The following is a 21808-nucleotide window of genomic DNA, read 5'->3' on the forward strand; positions in this document are numbered from 1 at the left end:
CGCAGCTGTAAGGAGGAGACCTTCTCTGGAGTCAGAAAAATCCGTTGCTGACGAGAGTCCAGCAGGGCCCCCAAATGAACCATCCGCTGTGATGGGATGAGGGAGGACTTCTTCCAGTTGATCAACCAGCCGTGCGCCTGTAGACAAGCGACCGTCAGGTGGAGATGCTGGATCAGTACCTCCGGGGAGCTTGCCAGCAAGAGGAGGTCATCTAGATACGGTAGCAACCGTATTCCCTGGCTCAGAAGATGAGCCGCCATGACCGCCATCACCTTGGTAAATACCCTTGGTGCCGTGGAGAGACCAAAGGGTAGAGCCCTGAATTGGTAGTGGTTGTGGAGAATAGCAAACCGCAGAAACCGTTGGTGCGATGTTGCTATAGGCACATGGAGGTAGGCGTCCTGGATATCCAGGGAGACCATATAGTCCCCTGGTTCCATCGCCAGAATGATGGAACGCAAAGTTTCCATCCTGAATTTGGGAACCCTGAGAAACCTGTTCAGGGACTTCAAATTGAGGATGGGGCGATGAGAGCCATTGGGTTTCTGCACCAGAAACAGCGTAGAGTAATACCCCATAACACGTTGAGACTGTGGTACGGGTATAATGACCCCCGCCGTCAGCAAGGCCTCTATGGCTTCCTGAACCTGCAAGGCCTTGGTTTTGTCATGAGAAGGACTTGTGCAAAAAAACTGGCCAGGCGGCCTGTGCCGAAAAGACAGGGCGTACCCCTGGGAGACCACTTCTCGCACCCAGGCATCCGTGGTGGTATTGTGCCAGCACTGGGCGAATTGAAGAAGTCGGCCTCCCACTCTGGGGTCCCCCAGAGGGAGACCCGTCCCATCACGCAGAAGGCTTATCTTCTTGCTTGGAAGAAGGGCGCCTAGCACTCCAGGCTTGCTTCTTTGGCTTTGAGGCGGTCTTGGGTGCGGACTGCCTTGGGAAGGACTGACCCTTCGCCTTGCCCTGAACCCGAAAGGAACGAAAGGCAGAGCTCCGGACCTTAGCAGGTGTAGTAGCTGAAGGGAGGAAGGCTGACTTGGATTTTGCCAGGGTATCCACTATTTTGTCCAGGTCCGGACCAAATAGTAATTCTCCATTAAAAGGTAAGGCCTCCAAGCCTGTCTTTGAATCCGCGTCTGCTCTCCAAGACCGCAACCACAAGGATCTACGAGCAGACACTGCTGCCGCCGAAACCCTAGAGGTCAACAGGCTAGCATCCAACGATGCTTCTCCAATGTAGGAGGCGGCATCTCTCATCTGTCCTAACAACGCCCTCTGGACGTCCGGAGCTTCATCCGTAAACGTGTCCTCCAAGGCGTTGGCCCACTCCTCAATGGCCTTGGCCACCCAGGAGATAGCCATGGACGGCCGGGCTACAGCCCCTGAGAGAGAATAAATAGACTTTAGACAAGTCTCCACCTTCCTGTCCGTAGGATCCTTCAGCGAGGATATAGACGGCAATGGCAAAGTAGCACTCCTGATGAGGCGTGTTACATGGGAATTGACTGCAGGCGGAGTTTCCCATTTCTTACAATGCGATATGGAATGGATAATTGGACGCCAAGCATTTCTGTGGCAGGAAACGCTTACTGGGTGTCTGCCAGGCCACCGCCATGTGATCAGTCAACTGATCAGACAAGGGGAACGCTGCAGAAGTAACCGTAGCTTTTTTAAAACTAGGATACCTCGACTTGGGAGCGGATGCCTCATCCTCAATCAGAAGAATGGCCCGCAACGCCTTAACCAGAGCCCGCACATTGATGGAAGACTTAGTGTCTACCTCCTGGACTGATGCATCTGAGGCTGAGTCATCCTGCACCTCACCATCATCCGAGGACCCCTCAGAATCCGAAAGATGCGCAGCCTGCGCCATGACTGAGCGTTTAGACGCCCTGGAGGGCACGTCACTGCGCAACATCGACTGAAAAGCCGAAGATGCTGCCGCCAAATCTTGGACAGTGTGGGAAAGCGCATCCACCCAGGGTGGAGGAGCTGCCACAGGAGCCTGAAACGGCACCACAGCCTGCTGTGCCACAGGGGTGGACTGAATATACATTGGCAACCCCGCATAGGGACCAACAGGCTGAGACCCCGGGGGAGTCTGCAATAATTGTGGGACACCCGGGGAATGGGGGATGGCAGGCTGGGGCAACGCCCTAGTAGGGGCGGCAGTCGGGACCGACAGACGGTCCGCGATGGACACCAGCACCTGGGAAAACATCGCCCATGGTGGCTCCTGCGACATGGGAGGTTTAGACATACCAGGGAGCGCCTGGCACCGTCCGCACAGGCCGTCCTGTGACAAATCCTCCCTATCCACTCCTGCAGAACAGCGCCTGCAGGAGAACAATACCGGAGCCCCGGAGTGCTCAATCTCCTCCTCAGACATGACTTAGGAAGAAAACGTGCGCACTCACCAGTGTGCTGAACAACAGCCCACAATATGGTACTGTGTAGCACACAACTGTATGTGACGGACCTCACAAATACGTGATTTATATAGGTGAGGTCTGTAGAAACACCCTTCCCCCGCACACCTGTAGGGCTTGTAGGAGAAGGAAAGGGATAGGTATAGGCTGACAGTAAGTAGAAAAAAGACACAGACAGGCAGCACTAGCAAAAGTCACATACCATGCAGGAAGATATACTCACTGCACCTTTCCACTACAATCAACCTCCCAGATTCAGTGTCTGGGAGGGCTATAGTGCTGTGTACACTGTCCTTGTCGGGGGAGAGGTACACAGGGGGACCGGTCCGTGTGCTCCCTGAGAGTATCCACGCTGCCACTTGAAGAAAATGGCTGCTGGAGACCTCAGAGGAGGAGTGGCCGAGTAGCTGCAGCTCAGCGACGCCAGACTACGAGCTGAAAGGCGCGCTGAGCTGAGGGGAGGAGCCGCTAGACAGGGAAGGCTTCCTCCCCTGGCTAGCATATTTAACCCCCCGGGTTGCCGGCATGCCGCTTGCCGCATAATTTACCCTGGTGGTCTAGTGGTCTGGCGGGGTATGCCTCCGCTGGAGGGGGGGCCCGCCGCCACCGCTAGCGCCCCCGGTCTGTCCCCTAGACCGGGGGCATGAACCCGCGCACCGCCGCTAATCAGCGGTGCGCGGCTTACCTTAATCTCCCCGGCGTCTTCCGGCAGCAGTCCCGGGGGAAACCAGAGTCCGGCTAGTACAGACTCTGGCTTTCCCCGCCGCGATCCCCAGTTCAGTGCTGGCGTCGCGGCGCCAGCAGGGAGAAGGAGCGGCAGCGTGGGCGTCTGTACAGACAGCCCATCGCTGCCGCTCTGGAGAAAAAAACTATAGTAAAAAAATTAAACTAAGTTAAAATAAAAAGCTTTAGGGGGCTGCTCCCGCAGGGTGACCAGACTCCGGCCGGGCACCATCTTAAACCGAGGTGCCTGTGGCTCGGGGGCGGGGTATAGGGGAGGTTGGACCCAAGTGCATCCTGGGAGCAGCTAAAAGCTTTAACTCCGTGGTGCCCGAGGATCCAGGATCCAGCTATACCCCAAGGTCACGCTGTGGACCCCTATGGACCCTGAAGTAGAAAAATACAGTATTGGTTGTGCGAACATGCAAATGCTGTGAATGTGATATCCATCCAATTTACTGTAAGTTTAACAGTATGGCATTCAGTACAAGGCATTCAGTACAAATTACAACAGTGGAGCACTCGCCACCCAGCGGTTAAGCACTGTATTACATGCAATTACAAAAGTGGAGCACTCGCCACCCAGCGGTTAAGCACTGTATTACATGCCGTAGCATATCCTTCGTTGAAGAACACCACGGTATGCCACAAGTCCATGGCGCGACTCACGCCATGCCATGAGCAACAAAATAGCTGGGCAGATCTGTATATCTGTCAATATTTACACAATAAAAGAATATACACAATATACAGATTAGCAGCTTCCCTGGTTCCCTTTGTTGGGCAAAAAAATAAGAATAAATGTCAGAAAACAAATTTATTGAAAAAAAAAAAAAAGGTCCCTGGGAGCACTTACTATAAATATTGTCTACTGGTGCTTCCTCCTTATTCAAAGGCGATTAGATCTCCTTTCATAAGGTGCAGGTTTCTGGCTAAGCAGGATGATTAGGTCTCCTTCAGGAATGCTTTTACTATTCTGATATATCCAAGCAATATGGACCATTTCCAGGGGGTATTGCAAGCTGAGTCCCTATAGATGCAAATGATAACGCACTGTTACTCCGCCTCGCCGTCTCCCAGCCTCCTGCCAATCAGCGGGTGCCGGCAGCTCTCGTGGAAAGCAGACAAAATAGGCGTTGCTTTCGAGGCGCAAACCCGGTGCTGATTGGCTGGGAGTTGCGAGCCTTGAATCGACGTGTTGGAGAAAGTAGGTGAAGGAAGAGTGCCCCCCCTACGGCAGCAGCCTCACGTGTTGAGCCGCTCGCACGCCTTCCCTCATTATGTAATAGCTATGTCACGCAGCAAGGCGGCCAATCAGGAGCCAAACTGGGCAGAACGTAAACAGTGTCCGCACATGGCTAGGGAGCCGGGTACATGTGAGAGCACAGGCCACCAGTAGTGCATGAGGACAGCAGCCAGCGGTTACCCCTATCCCGTTTTCCCCGTGTCATTGTGCTGGCTCTGTGTTCTGGTAGTTTTCTAGACATTTTAAGGTTAGCTATGACAAAGCTTTTATTACGGTTTTTGTCATCAAATTTTATACCGTTTTATTCCAAATTCTGTAATTTACTGCTGATTGAAATATATCACTAAAGAATGACATTAATGTACTGGGTGGGACACATTTAACACTAGTCCCAGTGCAATACCCTGAGACTTAACCCTCTCAGTGCTGCCAGATCCAGTCCGATGCTGCAGTGTTATGTGCACATAAGAAAAAAAATCTATTAAACCTTCTTACATCTCTGCACCCTCTGTGTACCATCTCGCTCCTGCAGTCACTGGGCTTTAACATTTCTCACACTGCTGTCACCATTGTAGCCACGTAGGGAGAGATAGGGGCCCGGTCACAGTATATTATTATAGCATTCATGAACATATATGTGGACATGAACAGGCTTTACTAGAAGTAAAGATCTTAGGAATGTAGTTGGAATTACTTAGGAATTACTGTCTGCTAATTTCCCAATCGTCTTTCTGACGTGATGACCCAAAGCTTACTGACTGACAGAGCAGTGCTCCCACCAATGATGGCAGCTGACATCCTGTCTAATGCACATACATGTAACACTAATACAAAGAAACTATTATGTATAGCACTTAAAACCATCACAGAAATGCACAAATTATTAAAACCAAAGGATGCAAACATAACCTACACACAGGGAGTGCATCTAGGGTTGGGAGATCGAAGCCGTTACATCAATGTTGCCATTGACGCAAGACCATCAATGGTGGGAAACCTCAACCTCTCACAATCAGTTGGGAAAACATTAAAAATTAATTGCAAACTATACAGGTTTGCAAAACATCAATGTTTGATTCTGGCTGTCATCGTCTTCCCCGAGACACAAGTCCCGATCAAAATGCAGCAAGAGCTAGGAAGTTGTATACAAACAACCATCTGTATAAAACCATTGATGGTGGAAAACCATTTACTACTCACCCTACAATAAAACAAACAAACAATTGGACATCGACCTTAAAACATCATTGTTTGCAAAAGGCCTCTGTCCTATCCTTCGTGCAGTCATTTTTAACATTTGAACAAATATTTATTAAAAAAAAAAAAAAAAAGAAGATTATAAATTCACTATGGACAAATTTAAGCCCTTTAATAGGTTTGTGCTGGATCAGAGACTCACCAGCATTAACTTTGTAATTTCGCTTTACCCAAGATCATTTTATTTATTTTTGAAAAATATGATCCTAGTTTGTTGATTTACTAAGCTACTGTATATGATTTAATTGTAATATACATGGAAGCGCAGGCAAAAACATTATAACAAAAAAACAAAAACACAACAAACAATTTACTTGCATTTCCGCCTATACAATATATCTAGTTCTCCTATTTAGAGGGATAACAAATCAGTATGAATTAATAAAATATATATTTTTTATGATCTACATAAATAAAAAAACAGATACGTTGTATTTATTTTACTTTATTATATTTTATTTAACTATGATTCTAGTTGATTCCTATGGTGAGCATTTATAGAACCAATGTAAACTAGATCTAACACTAACTGGCAGGTCAGTTACTATTAATCCCTTTGCAGATGAAGCTTTTCTCACCCCTATGATGAGCTTATTTTGGGACTTTTTGGTCTGGTCACATTACAACATGAATATCAGTCATTTTTATATGTATTACACATCTATTTTATACCTTGTTATTTTTCAGAACACTCTGACATTTCAGAAAATCGTGTTTGGTTTGTTTATACTGACAAGCCAAATAAAATGTACTCAATGTGGTCTTATTGAAGGGATTATTGAATTTCTTGGAAAGTCAACTAAAAGCAAATGTGTCATTTTTTATTTTTTTTTAACAACTACCTAGAAATGCTCTGAATCTCTTACTTCAGCACTAAGCTACCTTTCCAAAATAGAAAAAAAATAATAATATCCTAAAAGCAGGTTTTCCAAATAAGCTGGATTTGAAAAAAATTACTACTTTTTTTTTTCTAGTGTGAAACCAATAACATTTTTATGATTAATAATGTAGCCCAACAAGGCATAGCATTTTGAATAGTAGACAACCTAACATCAAATAGGGGGGGCGCCCCTGAGTTTATCAAAGCCACAGTAGGGGAGATGTGGACAAAAGAGCTCCCTGCAACCCCGTAAACACGCGCAAACTCTGGGACTTTTTAACTCTTTCTGTAGTGTAGGCAGTTATTACCTGGTGACCTCCAAACAATAACTACTAGGGTGCCAGAGTCTCTAGATAACAGCATGGGGAAGATAAGGCACTTCGAAAGCCCTTGCATAAGAAACATACAACACAACACAAAGAGATATATTTACCAAAGTACGGGTTTTTAGAAGTGGAGATGTTGCCAATAACAACCAATCAGATTCTAGCTATTATCTTCTAGAAGGTGATAGATACATGTTAAGTAGTATTTATTGATTGCTAGCACCTTCTAGAAGATAAAAGCTAGAACCTGATTGGTTGCTATGGGCAACATCTCCACTTCTAAAAACCCGCACTTTAATAAATATACCCCTTAGATGCAACACCATACATACATCAGTCATAACATTACAACCACTGACAGGTGAAGTGAATAACATTGATTATCTTGTTACGAGCCATGGAGGCCCCACCTCATAACTAACAGGACTTAAAGGAACTGCTGCTAACGTCTTGGTGCCAGATACCACAGGACACCTTCAGAGGTCTTGCAGAGTCCATGCCTTAGCATTTTTGGTAGTACAAGGGGAACCAACATAATATTAGGCAGTTGGTCTTAATGTTATGGCTGATCTGTGTATGTAGTAATTGTAGGGCTTGTAGCCCTACAGAATAGTTCCAGTCCCAAAGGCTGTCATTTGTATTGATAGAGTACCGGTCATCTTTGACAGAGATTTAGAAACAGATAGGGGCTCTCTGTTTACAATGACCATGAAGAGTGGTTAATATATTCCCAACTTCTGCACTTTACTTAGAGATGACGTACCCTAAATGGTTTTCCATATATTGATTCTCCGCCGCCACCGGTGCCTGTTGGATCACCTCCTTGGACTATGAATTCAGGAACAACTCTGTGAAATATTGTATTCTCGTAATACCCTAAAAGAACAACAAAATATAATTAGTGAAACAAAGCATTTTATATGAGACCGATAATACTCTCATATTTAAAACATATACTTTACATTCTATTGCCAAGCACAAACTTTTATAATACTAAACACATAGTCAGTGGACTACTAAAGGTGCGTACATACAGAACGATGTGCTCAACGATCAATCATGAGCAATTTACCCTGAACTCTCCCCGGCACTCGACACGATGTGCAGCAAAAGTTGCACGATGTGACATAAGATCTATCGTGCACTATCCAATGATTTGCACATCATTAGATCGTGCACGATAGCAGATGGATGCATGCATCTGTGTGAAAAAAAAAAAATCAGTGAGTATGTATGTGTTAATAAACTTGTACTTTCACGATGTGTGTACTGTGTTTATTTTAATATTGCTTTTGCAGTGGAACTACAGGTACTATTGAGCCTGTAATGCCTGCCCCACATGCTGGTACTTCTGTATCTCCAAGTACCAGCATGCGAGGGAGGCTTGCTGGAACCTGTAGTTCTAATGCAAAAGACAATATTTTTAACTCTTTCAATAACATTGCATTATCAACCCGGCAACCTCCGCCTAGGCCTGTGGTGTCCTGGAAAGGGGGACCCCTTTATTTTGGGGTCCCCGACTCCCCAGGGATTCCCAGCCTGGGCTGACTATCGGCCAGGAGTAATGCTTTGGCCGGGGGACCCGGTGAAAGGGTTCCACTGGCTGTGAAAATACTCCCCCCGCTAGAAAGAGTCCGGTGCTGGTTATGGATGATACAGGGGACCCCTACGCTTCTTGTCCCCTGTATAACCAGGACCAGCTCAAAGCCCAGAGTTGGTGTTCGATAAATAGAGGGGACTACTACGTTTTTTGTCCCCTGTATATTGACAACGAGGGCTGGCTCTGAAAAGCCTGGTGCTGGTTGGGCTAAATACAGGGAACCCTACGTCGTTTGTGTCTTCAAATGCCGGGGCAGCTTGAGCTTTTTTTCAGGGGGTTTTACGCTGTTTTTTGTGTACACTTTTTTTTTCATACACAGATGCACGGACGGAGCTCACAGATCCATACATGTATCTGTGTCTTTTGTCACAGGTGCTTGCCACACGGATCGCACTGATCGGACAGAGGACCACGTGGCAGCCTTGCAGATCTGGACTGCAGAAGCACCACGTCGAGCTGCCCACGAAGGACCCACAGACCTAGTGGAATGAGCCCTCACAGAGGATGGAACCGGAAGGCCTTCATGAAGATAAGCTTCTGAAATTGACATACGAATACAACCTGCCAAAGTTTGCTTTGAAGCAGGCCAACCCCTTTTTACGGAAGCCATAGAGGACAAACAAGGCGTCCGACTTCCTAAAGAAGAAGTGCGGTCAACATAAATCTTTAAGGCCCGCACAACGTCCAAAGTGGCCTCACCCACTGAAAGATCAGGTGAGTTAAAAGCCGGCACAACGATTTCCTCATTGATATGGAAACGTGAAACAACTTTGGGAAGAAAATAAGGACGAGTACGCAGCACTGCCCTGTTCCCATGAAAAATCAGGAAAGGGTGTCTACAGGAGAGAGCCTCTAAGTCAAAAACACGTCTGGCCGAAGCGATGGCCAGAAGGAAAATTGTTTTAGCTGTCAGCCATTTAAGGTCCACTGAGCCCAGTGGTTCAAACGGCGGTCCCTGGAGAGCCCTCAGGACCACAGCCAAATCCCAAGGCGCCACAGGTGGAACAAAGGGCGGCTGAATTCGAAGAACACCTTGCATAAAGGTGCGCACATCGGGGATTGTAGCAATCCTACGATGGAACCAAACGGACAAGGCAGACACCTGCACCTTCAGAGAAGCAAGGCGTAGCCCATGGTCTAGTCCCGCCTGTAGGAAAGCTAACACTCTAGACAGACGGAACTTCCGAGGGGCATAACCTCTCAGTCGACACCACTGGAAGAACGTATGCCACACACTATGGTATATCCTTGCAGAAGATGGTTTCCGAGCTCTTAGCATAGTTCGTACTACAGAGCTGGAATACCCCCTGGACCTTAACATGGCCTTCTCAACAGCGACCCCGTCAAAGACAGCCGAGTCAGGTCCGGGTGAAGACAAGGACCCTGTGACAGTAGGTTCAGTCGCAGCGGCAACCGCAGAGGAATGTCCACGGACAGACCCTGAAGGTCTGAGAACCAGTGCCGCCTGGGCCACGCGGGAGCCATCAACAGGAGCGTCCCTCCTTCCTGTTTGAATTTCCGGATTACCCGTGGAAGAAGGGAAAACGGAGGAAAGAGATAAGCAAACCGGAACGTCCACTGGACGGACAGAGCATCCACCAGAGACGCCTTTTCGTCTCTTGTTCGAGACCCGTACACCGGCAACTTGTTGTTGTGCCGTGACGCCATGAGGTCGATCTGGTGGACAGGTGGGGTCTTCCAGAGAAGTTGAAAGACGCCCTGGTGCAGAGACCACTCCCCCGGATGAACGTCCTGGCGACTGAGAAAGTCCGCCTCCCAGTTGAGGACTCCCGGGATGAATACGGCTGATATGGCCGGGAGATTGCGCTCTGCCCAGACCAGGATGCGGGACACCTCTACGATCATTGAAAACCACGAGGAGTTCCAAGATGTTTATTGGAAGCTCCTTTTCCGCCTGAGTCCATCTGCCCTGGAACAAGTGTGGACCCGTGACCGCTACCCAGCCCCAAAGGCTGGCGTCCATTGTCAACAGGACCCAGTTCGCTACCCAAAATGGACGACCCTTGTTGAGATGGGTCGTCTGTAACCACTAAGCTAGGGACAGGCGAACCTCCGGAGTGAGCACCATCGTCTGGGACTTTAGACTCTGAGGTAGTACATTCCATTTGGACAGGATCAATTGCTGCAGAGGTCTGTAGTGAAACTGGGCATATTCCACCATGTCGAATACTGACACCATGGAGCCCAGTAACCTCATCGCCGAGTGCAGGGACACACGGCGACTCTGCAGACAACTGCGCACCCTAAACTGTAAGGCAGAGATCTTTTCCCCCGTCACAAAGATCCTCTGCTGTCTGGAGTCCAATAAGGCTGTGAGGTGCAGAATCCTCTGAGACGGGATCAGGGTGTACTTTTGCCAGTTTATTAACCAGCCGTGCCGTTGCAGTACCGCGATCGTCAGATCCAAGTGGCGTAGAAGGAGCTCTGGAGATCCCGCCACCAACAGAAGGTCGTCCAGGTACGGCAACATGCGGACTACCTGCAGCCGCAGGAAAGCCGCCATGACCGCCATAACCTTGGATCAACACTCGTGGTGCTGTCGCCAGGCCAAAAGGTAACGCCCGGAACTGAAAGTGATCGTTGCGGATTGCAAACCTGAGGAACTGTGGATGGCGTAAAAGAATAGGGACATGCAGGTAAGAGTCCTGTAAGTCCAATGATGACACCATGTAATCCCCAGGTTCCAGCACCAGAATGATGGACCGTAGGGTCTCCATCCGAAACCGCGGCACCCGCAAGGACTTGTTGAGGGCTTTGAGGTTGAGAATCGGACGGTACGACCCATTGGGTTTCTGCACCAAAAAGAGATTGGAATAGAAACCCTGGCCCCTCTGGGAGAATGGAACAGGCACTATAACTCCAGCCTGGAGCATAGTGTGCAAAACTTTCCGCAGTTCCATGACTTTGTTCCGGTCTAAGGGAAGACCCGTGGTGAAGAATCGGGATGGGGGCCTGTGCCGAAAGGAGAGGGTATACCCGTGAGAAACCACTTCGTGAACCCAATTGTCTGTCGTGGTTACCGACCAACACTGGGCGAACTGCAGCAGGCAGCCTCCCACTTTGGGATCCCCCAAAGGGAGGCCCGGACAGTCAGGCCGCAGGTTTGTCATCAGACTTAGGGGCCGGACGTCTGGTACTCCAGGCCTGTTTCTGGGCTTGGCCGATTTCTTGGGGCCAGCCTGTCGGGGAAAAGACTGTGCTTTAGGCCTACCCTGGGCCCTGTAAGGCCGAAAGGACGACGTACCCGAACTGGAAGGGACCGCAGCAGACGGGAGACATGCAGATTTGGCTGCCGCCAGCGTGGCCACAATTTTGTCCAGATCCGGACCAAATAGGACTTCTCCATTAAAGGGTAAAGCTTCCAAGCCCTTTTTGGAATCAGCGTCCGCCTTCCAGGGTCGCAACCATAAGGTTCAACGAGCAGCAACAGCTGCCGAAGAAATCCGAGATGTGAGGGTACTGATATCCAAGGCCGCTTCATTGATGTAAGTGGCCGAATCCCGGAGATTGCCTACCAACTCGGCCTGTTCAGCTGAACAGTCGGAATCCAAAGACGCCTCCAAACTATCAGCCCAGTGCTCCATAGCTCTGGCTACCCAACATACGGCCATAGCCGGTCTGGATGCCCCCCCCCCCCCCCCACCACGAGGGAATAAATGGACTTTAGGCAGATCTCCACCTTACGGTCTGTAGCATACTTCAAGGAGGACATGGGCAACGTGGCACTTCGGACTAGGCGTGTCACATGAGAATCCACCTGTGGAGGGGATTCCCACTTAGAAAAATAATTGTCCGCAAACGCGTAAGCCACCGCTAAGCGTCTTTGAGGCTGATACCGTTTACCAGGGTGTTTCCACGCCTCCTCTAAATGGTCTACTAACTGACCCGAAAGAGGAAACACTGTGGCGTCACCCTTAATATCCTTAAAAAAGGCATATTTGGATTTGGACACCGGAGGATCGTCATCCTCAATAACTAAAGCTGTGCGGACTGCCCGAATAAGGCCAGGAATATAAACCTTGGACTTAGCGTCCGACTCTTTAGTACGGAGAGGTTCTTGGTCAGATAGATCCAGAATCTCCCCATCATCGGTCGTCACCCTCATAAGGAGCGGACAGAGACGTCACCGGCCGCTTATGTGGCCGCAACACAGACTCCCCTTGTAACACGTCCGACAAATGCTGTACAGAACTTGTCAGTGAATTAACCCACGCAGGTTCCTGAGAGACCTGGGGAGGGGAAATAGGGAGACTGTGGGGTACCATCAGTTGTCTCGGGAAACCCTGCATGGGTTACGACACCACTGACTCCTGGGACAATCCCATCTGTGAAAACGCAGGTGGCGGAGCTAACTGGCCCACTAGGGTTGTAAGCGCTTTGGCGAAACAAGCCCAGGGCGGTTCCTGTACCGGAGCCGTGACAGTAATTGGCCGCGCCAATAAATAACACTGCCGACATAGCCCCTCCGCGTTACCTTCCCCCTCCGCTATTGGTACTTTGCATGTAGTACACAGAAGCTGGAGAGGAAACTCTCAGACATGATGGTAAGTATTTGACCCCTTTCACTAATACTCGTTAGTATAGTGGGAGAACCACCCTGCAATCACCGCACCGCAAGGGCTTTAGCAGAAGAAAAGCAGGGACAGTGAAATGCCTGACAGTAGAAAGTGAAAGTACAGGCAGCAGACGCTAGCAGAAGTTACATACAGTGCAAAGAAATTAATCCCTGCACTATCAGCGCTGTTCCTCAACTACGCAGACACAGAGCCTGGTAGGACACCGCGCTGCATACACAGACCTGTTTCAACGGAAGAGAGGTATGCCGGGGGACCCAGACCGCGATGCTACCGATCAACAGCTTCCAGCAGCGTTCACCATGCTTCTTAAAAGATGGCCACCGAGGAGCAGAGAGGAGGTCGGCCTGGGGGAGGAGCGCTGCCACATGGCCAATCGGCAGGTGCAGAGAGGGCTGTGTGCAGCGGGGGAGGCGCCGGCTGTGTACAGGGAAGGTGCGCTCCCCTGGCATGCAATTAACCCCTGGGACGCCGCAGCGCTACCGCTCAGCTGCGGTCCGCTGTCCCAGGGGGGTAGTGGAAGCGCAGGTTGGTTACCTGGCTCCACGCTGCAGCCAGTCCCCAGGGAGACCCCTGCCTTGGGACTCTGGACCATATATCAGCAGAGACCCACCGCGGGACCCCGCTGCTTACCTGCTGCCCCCTAGAATCCGCCCATGGTCCAAAACATCTGGGGTCACCGCTAGCTGTGACCCCAGATGCTTACCAGCATCCCTGGATCAGTACCGGCGTTCTGGTACCGGCGGGGGTTTAGGGAAGACAGCATGGACATCAGTAGTGACTGTCCATGCTGTACTTCCAGATGTGCAGCCACAGCTGCCGCGAAGAAAACTTCACGGGCTATCCTTAACCCCCCTCTAAACAGGTGCATCCGACTCCGAGCCGGGCACCAACGAAACTGAGATGCCTTGGCTCGGGGGCGGGGTATAGGAGGGGGACCCTAGTGCATCCTGGGAGGCTGAAAGCTTAACTCTATGGTGCCCGATGCCTGACGTCATCACCTATACCCCAAGGTATCCTGTGGATACCTTATGGACCCTGATGTAGAAAAGGTCAAAATATTCCTTGTATAGTTTCCAGAGGCACTAACCAGATCTCATCTTTGGGCAAAAAACAGGATTTTGGTACTTACAGATAAATCCCTTTCTCCGATTCCATCGGGGACACTAGAGGACTTCAAGACAGTGGGGTATAGACGGTGCTGAGTGGAGCTGACACTTTAAATTTAAATGAAGTGTGACTAGCTCCTCCCCTCTATACCCCACTATAGGCCAGTATTAGAACCGAGCCCGAGGGGAGCATAGAAAAAAAGATTGACAGAAGAGGAGGCGGCGAAAGTACACATAACTAAAAGGTGAAAACAAAGCAAAATAGAATGAAACAAGAGACGACAAACATGTCTCTAACATTCATAACATCACCCTAGACAACAAACATGTCGCCATCAGGCATAACAGGTGTGTTAGGAAGAACAGCGCAGGGTGGGTGTCCAGTGTCCCCTGTGGAATCGGAGAAAGGGATTTATCGGTAAGTACCAAAATCCTGTTTTCTCCTTCATCCACTAGGGGACACTGGAGGACTTCAAGACAGTGGGGATGTCCCAGAGCTCCCGTCACGGGTGGGAAAGCGCTGAGAACCCTGCAAAACAGACCGACCATATTGCGCTGCAGAAGTCGCAAAGGTTTCTAATCTGTAAAACCGAACAAAAGTATGCCATCCTGACCAAGTAGCTGCCCGGCATAGAGATTCCATAGAAACGCCTCGAGCAGCCGCCCACGAGGCACCCACTGAGCGAGTGGAATGTGCGGTAATGGAAGATGGAGGTTCTCTAGACGAGGCCAAATACGCCTGTCGTATGGTCAGACGAATCCATCGAGCCAGTGTCTGTTTGGAAGCTGGCCAACCCGGACGAGCAGCATCATACAAAACAAAGAGAGTATCTGTCTTGCGAACGGCTGCCGTCCTGTCTACATATATGCGAAGAGCTCTAACCTCAACCAAGGATCTAGAAAAAGGAGAATCCTGTGGAAGAACCGGAACCACAATAGGTTGATTGATGTGGAAGGCTGAAACCACCTTAGGCAGAAAATCCATTCTGGTGCGTAGCTCAGCTCTTTCCTCATGAAACACCAAATATGGTGGATGACATGATAAAGCTCCCTCCTGGTGGAAGCTAGAGCCAGCAGAAGTATCACCTTCCCTGAAAGATACTTCAATTCCACCGACTCCAAAGGCTCGAACAGCGAAGACTGCAAGAAAGACAGGACGAAGTCCAAGTCCCATGGAGCTGTAGGAGGAACAATGGGTGGTTGCAATCTAACCACACCCTGCAGAAAAGTTTGCACGTGTGGTAATAAGAACAATTTATTTTGGAAGAAAACCAAGAGTGCTAAAATTTGTACCTTCAGAGGTCCCAACCGAAGGCCTGCTGAGAGACCTGCTTGCAGAAAAAGCAGAAATCTGGGAAGACTGAACTCCGTAGAAGGCAGAACTCTACGTTCGCACCAGGTTACATATGCCTTCCAAATACGATGGTAATGCTTGGTAACTTCCTTCCTTCCCTATATATACACACACACATTGTTAGATACACTGTTTTTTTCAAAAACTTAAAACATGGATAAGTGATCACGATGAGTGACAAAATATGTGGGTCCCTGGGACCCACCACTTTAAAAAAAATGTGGTCCTACCTGACCATTTCTGGGTCCCATCATAATTTACCCCCCCACATTCCACCACACATCCTCACATGCCCCTAACATGCCCATCATATATCCCCACATACCCCTTAAATGCATGTTTTAATGCCTCCATGATCTTTCAGGTAATATGACTTGTCACAAAACCCATAGTGAATAAGTAGGCTTACCATATCATCCCTTTAAACTGGGACACTCATGGATTACACACGTTCTGTGGCTCATTAAAACCAGGTGAAATCCAGGCATGAAGTCAGCCAGTCACAGAACCTTTGTAATTAATTCATGAGTGCCCCGTTTTAAAGTGATAGTACGGTTAGCCTATGAATAACGCTTTAGGTAATAATAGGCATATTTATCAAAGGATAAATGCCCGGCCTTTACACATTATGCCGCACATTAATGCCGCACATTATGCCATGCAGTAATACCCCTTACAAATGATGCCACACTTTCCCGCCGACGCTGGTGGAAGGGACCAGGCGGTCCCTTCACCAGGTACCCGCCGCGGTGGCTTACCCGGCACTGGGAACAAACACACTGTCCCAGCGCCGGGCTCTGCCTACCCCTGCAGCTGTGTCAATGCTGGGATCAGACACCTGATCCCAGCATGGCTTTCCACAACAGTAGCCAATGAGAGTCTCTCTCTCATTGGCTGCTATAACAGAGAGGGTTGTGTCTTTCTCTGCAGGGGGGGGCACGCTGTGCTGCATCCAGCTATCAGGGATTGGCCACAGCACAGCACGTCGCCGGTGACCTGGCTACTTTTCAAAAGTGAGTCCCCACTGCTCAATCCCGGGTAAAATACACGCTATAGCGCGTATTTGCGAACACTGATGGATGGAAGCAACCTGACAGACAATCTAATCAGAACTGACATTTTGAAAACCAAGCTTATATAGTGACAGTTAAGAGCTGATTTAGAACACATTATATATATTTAAAGATTTATATGTATATATGTTATAGATATACATATAACGCATATTAATAATTTAAAAAAATATATAGCAGGAGATATAACGTTAAAACAAAAAAAGCCAAAAAATTTTCAAAAAAAAAAAAACCTAAAAGATCAAAGATGCAATCAAACAACAAGTACATACACATAACAAGCTATTAGCAAACACACATCGTTGGCTCAGGCAGGTACATCGCAATGTAGCAGATGTCCTGCTTATGGTTTCAATATATGGGAAGAGGAACGATGAGTCTGCTGATATCTGAAGTGAATGCATCGTAAGCAGAGAGGTGATGGTCGTCCGCAGACTACGGTGGGTGTTTTTAACTCTGGCTGGGCGTGTGTGTCTTTGTGTTGTGGTGTGCGATCGCTTGTTTTGCATATATGCATATATTTGCTCGTTACAGCTGCGTGCGTTCGCAGCTTAGCAAGTGGGCAGGTCCCATGTGCGATCACACAGGACCCGTTCTGCATATTTACAGAACGGTTCCTGTGCATGCTAATGATCAGGATTCTGCAATCAGCATTTCACTGCTGAATCACAGCCCCTTGGTTTGTAAGAGCAGGTTTTCTTCTTGTAACAATGCTGCTTTCATCTCAGGATTTTAATGCAGAATCCAATCCATACTCCCATCATCCAATAACTCATCAAATAACTTAGATCAGGGGTTCCCAAATTCGGTCCTCAAGGCACCCTAAATGCCTCTCCACTCTAAAAGATATCTTTAACAATTTGACCTATTCTGATGCATCAGAACAAATCGTTCATATCGTCCAGTGTGCACACTCTATCACGATCCCGATGCACGTTCCACGGGTCGTTGGTCACATCTTCAGATCTTTTGTGCATGCAGGAAGATATGTTAATCTTGATAACGATTCTCCTCTTATCATGCACTGTGTACGCTCTGCCGAACGAAAAACGAGGTGTCGTTCAGACCTGCACAATACGGCACTTGACAGGCATTGCCCCTCCCCCCCCATACCAGCTTCAGACACAGATGCATGCACAGATCAGTGAGATCCGTGCATGTATCTGGGTAAAAAGTTTGTAAAGTGTAAAAAAAATAAAAAATAAGAGATATGGGAAGAACTTACCCTTGTTATCTCTATTTCTACGAGGTCTATAGGGTTCCACAGGATACCTTGGGGTATAGGTGATGGCGGGAGACATCCAGGCACCACAGAGTTAAAAACTTCTCCATCCTCCCAGGATGCACTGGGGTCCCTCTCCTATACCCCGCCCCCGAGCCTCAGGCACTCAGTTTCGTCACAAGCCATAGGCCGGAGGAGGATAAAGAGAGAGAGAGAGAAGAAAGTCTGGAACACACAAGAATCACATTCTCACCAGAGGGAGATGGAAAAACCGGTGACCAGAACCACACAGCCCATCTGCAGTACAGGTGCAACAGGGCGGGAGCCCTGTGGAACCCTATAGACCTCGTAGAAATAGAGATAACAAGGGTAAGTTCTTACCATATCTCTTATTTTCTACTTCAGGTTCCATAGGGTATCCACAGGATACCTTGGGGATGTCCCAAAGCAGTATCCTTCAAGGGTGGGGACGCTCCTGTGCTGAGAGGAGAATCCGTCGCCCGAAGGGAGCATCCTGAGAGGCGTAGGTATCAAAAGCATAATTCCATACGAAAATATGGACAGATGACCACGTGGCCGCCTTGCAAAGCTGAACAGCTGAGGCGCCACATCGAGCTGCCCACGAAGGACCCACAGACCTAGTGGAATGAGCCTTAACAGAAGATGGAACTGGAAGGCCCTCGTGAGCAAAAGCTTCAGAGATAGTCAGTCAAATCCATCCTGCCAATGTTTGTTTAGTGGCAGGCCAACCTCTTTTATGGAAGCCATAAAAAGGACAAACAAAGAGTCTGACTTCCTATAGACAGAAGTGCGGTCCACATAGATTTTTCAAGGCCCGCACCACATCCAAGGTGGCCTCACCAACCGAAAGGTCCGGTGAAGTAACCGATGATACAATAATTTCCTCGTTGATATGGAAACTAGATACCACATTTGGAAGAAACCCAGGACGAGTGCGCAGCACAGCCCTGTTTCTATGAAAAATTAGAAATGGAGGTCTACATTAGAGAGCTCCCAATTCTGAAACCCTTATGGCCGAAGCAATAGCCAGAAGGAATACGGCGGTAGAGGGACATCAATAGACCTTCCTCCGACAGCCTGTGTGAGACGGATGTGGACGAGTAGCTGGGGTTACCCGGGTTAGAAACATCTCCTCGCCATTTTTTTGCATCTATCTGACCGGATTCTGTTAGGAGGCTAACTTCACTTGAGACATTGTACCTGTTGGTGGTTCTAAAGAGCCTGAATCATCTATTCAACAGTTTACATTTTTTATGAAATTATTGTTTGTGATGTACATTAAACGTGTTATATATAAATTTTGGTTTTAATTAGCCTATTAGTGTGTGCTGTAGGGTGATTATTACCTCACCTACTTGCTTAATTAACATTTGTTAATTAATATTATGCTTCCTTTTGTTTGACCATCTGCACTAGATTATATTGTTTTCTTTTTACATGGTCTGATTTTCCACATCAATCCTTCAAGATGGAAGGATAAAAGCAAAAATAATTGGTATATTTAAGATAAGTACCATTTTTTACATAACTTTTTATTGGCGCTAGGGTGGTGTACCTTAAATATTCTTTGTGCTTTTCAGTCTTAATGGTTAGCCATTTCAAATCCACTGAGCCCAGTGGTTCAAATGGCGGTTCTTGAAGAGTCTTCAAGACCACAGCCAGATCCCATGGTGCCACAGCTGGGACAAAGGGAGGCTGAATAAGAAGCACCCTTTGCATAAAGGTGCGGACATCAGGAAGCATTGCAATCCTACGATGAAACCACACTGAAAGTGTAGACACCTGTACCTTCAGGGAAGCTAGGCGAAGACCCTGGTCTAAACCTGCCTGTAGGAAGGCCAGAACCCTGGACAATTTGAACACCTGAGGAGCATAACCTCTAGTGCGACACCACTGGAAGAAAGCCTGCCACACTCTATGGTAGATGTTGGCAGATGAAGGCTTCCGAGCTCTCAGCACGGTGTTGACCACCGAGCTGGAGAAACCTCTGGACCTCAAGAGGGCAGTCTCAATAGCCACGCCGTCAAAGACAGCCGACTCAGGTCCGGATGAAGGCAAGGACCCTGAGACAGCAGGTCCTGATGTTGAGGCAACAACAGAGGAGTGTCCACTGAGAGACTCTGAAGATCCGTGTACCAGTGCCGCCTGGGCCACGCTGGAGCAATCAGCAGTAGCGTGCCGCCTTCTTGCTTGAATTTGCGTATCACTCGAGGAAGAAGGGAGAACGGAGGGAAGAGGTACGCATACTGGAAGGTCCACTTGACTGCCAGAGCGTCCACTAGACAAGCCTTTGCATCTCTTGTTCTTGACCCGAACATCGGCAGTTTGTTGTTGTGTCGTGAGGCCATGAGATCTATCTCTGGAAGGCCTCACTTGTTCACCAGTAGCTGACACACCTCCTGGTGAAGAGACCAATCTCCTGGATGCACGTCTTGACTGCTGAGAAAGTCTGCTTCCCAGTTGAGAACTCCTGGTATGAACACTGCTGATTGCGGTGAGATGCTTTTCTGCCCATACTAGAATGCGGGACACCTCTGTCAGAGCCGCCTGACTGCGAGTCCCTCCTTGACGGTTTATGTATGCCACCATGGTGGCGTTGTCCGACTGTACCTGCACAGGTTTTCCCTGCAGGACCTGTCTTGCTTGCTGGAGCCTTGAATACTGCCCGCAGTTCCAATATGTTTATTGGAAGAGCAGCTGCTACCGATGTCCACCTTCCCTGAAAGAAGTGTGGACCCATCACCGCTCCCCGCTCCGTCGTCAGAAGGGCTCAGTCTGCGATCCAAAATGGGCGCCCCTTGTTCAGGTGAGTCATCTGTATCCACCAGGCCAGAGATAATCGCACTTCCGGGGAAAGCACCATAGTCTCTGTCTTTATCCTTTGGGGCGAACCATTCCATCTGGAGAGGATCAGCTTCTGCAGAGGTCTCAAGTGAAACTGGGCAAACTCCACCATGTCGAATATGGATACCATGGATCCCAGTAACCTCATTGCCGAGTGAATAGACACCCGGCGACTCTGCAGGCAAAGACGGACCTTTGCCTGTAACGCAGAGATCTTTTCTCCCGTCACCAAGATCCTCTGATGTTGGGAATCCAACAGAGCTCCTAGATGGAGCATCCTCTTTGATGGTACCAGGGAGGACTTCTTCCAATTAATCAGCCAGCCGAGAGACTGCAATACAGAGACTGTTAGTTGCAGATGTTGCTGAAGTTTCTCTGAGGACTCTGCCAGTAACAGGAGATCGACCAGGTAAGGTAACAGGCGGACTCCCTGCAACCGCAGGTGGGCTGCCATGACGGCCATAACCTTGGTGAACACCCGAGGTGCTGTAGCCAGACCGAAAGGGCAGAGCCTGAAACTGGAAGTGGTCCTTGACCACTGCAAATCTGAGGAAGCACTGGTATGCTGGGACAATAGGGATATGCAGGTAAGCATCCTGAATATCCAGCGACACCATGAAATCCCCAGGTTCCATTGCTAAAATAATGGAACGCAGGGTCTCCATCCTGAACCGAGGAACCCTCAGAAATTTGTTGAGGGCTTTGAGGTTGAGTATTGGCCGGTAGGACCCATTGGGTTTCTGCACCAGAAAAAGATTGGAGTAAAACCCCAATCTCTTCTGAGACAAAGGAACTGGCACTATAACTCCATTCTGGAGCATCGAGTGTACTACCTACTTGAGTTCCCGGGCCTTGTCCTGATTGGACGAAAGGCCCGTGGTGAAAAAACGGCTGGGAGGCCTCCTGCGGAAGGAGAGGGCATACCCCTGAGAGACCACTTCTCTGACCCATGTGTCTGAAGTGGTCAGACACCAGCTTTGGGCGAATTTCAGAAGTCGGCCTCCCACTTTGAGGTCCCCCAAAGAGAGGCCCGTCCCGTCAGGCCGAAGGTTTGTCATCGGACTTGGGAGTGGGACGTCTGGTACTCCAGGCCTGCTTCCTGGGCTTTGTAGGTTTCTTGGCGGCAGTC

At 48.9% G+C, this 21808-nt stretch overlaps 1 protein-coding gene across 2 annotated transcripts in view; it reads right to left on the bottom strand.

Moving 5' to 3' along the window:
* Window positions 1-21808, bottom strand: part of CWC27 (CWC27 spliceosome associated cyclophilin) — a 261740-nt gene that overhangs the window by 232043 nt on the left and 7889 nt on the right. For both annotated transcript variants that reach the window (XM_088444062.1, XM_088444061.1), the window contains exon 3: window positions 7625-7737. In XM_088444062.1, the coding sequence (XP_088300188.1) occupies window positions 7625-7737 (113 nt within the window). The remainder of the gene's footprint in view (window positions 1-7624; window positions 7738-21808) is intronic.

The sequence above is a fragment of the Taudactylus pleione genome, unplaced genomic scaffold, assembly GCF_031769625.1.
Source record: "Taudactylus pleione unplaced genomic scaffold, aTauple2 ptg000345l, whole genome shotgun sequence".
Classification (NCBI taxonomy): domain Eukaryota; kingdom Metazoa; phylum Chordata; class Amphibia; order Anura; family Myobatrachidae; genus Taudactylus; species Taudactylus pleione.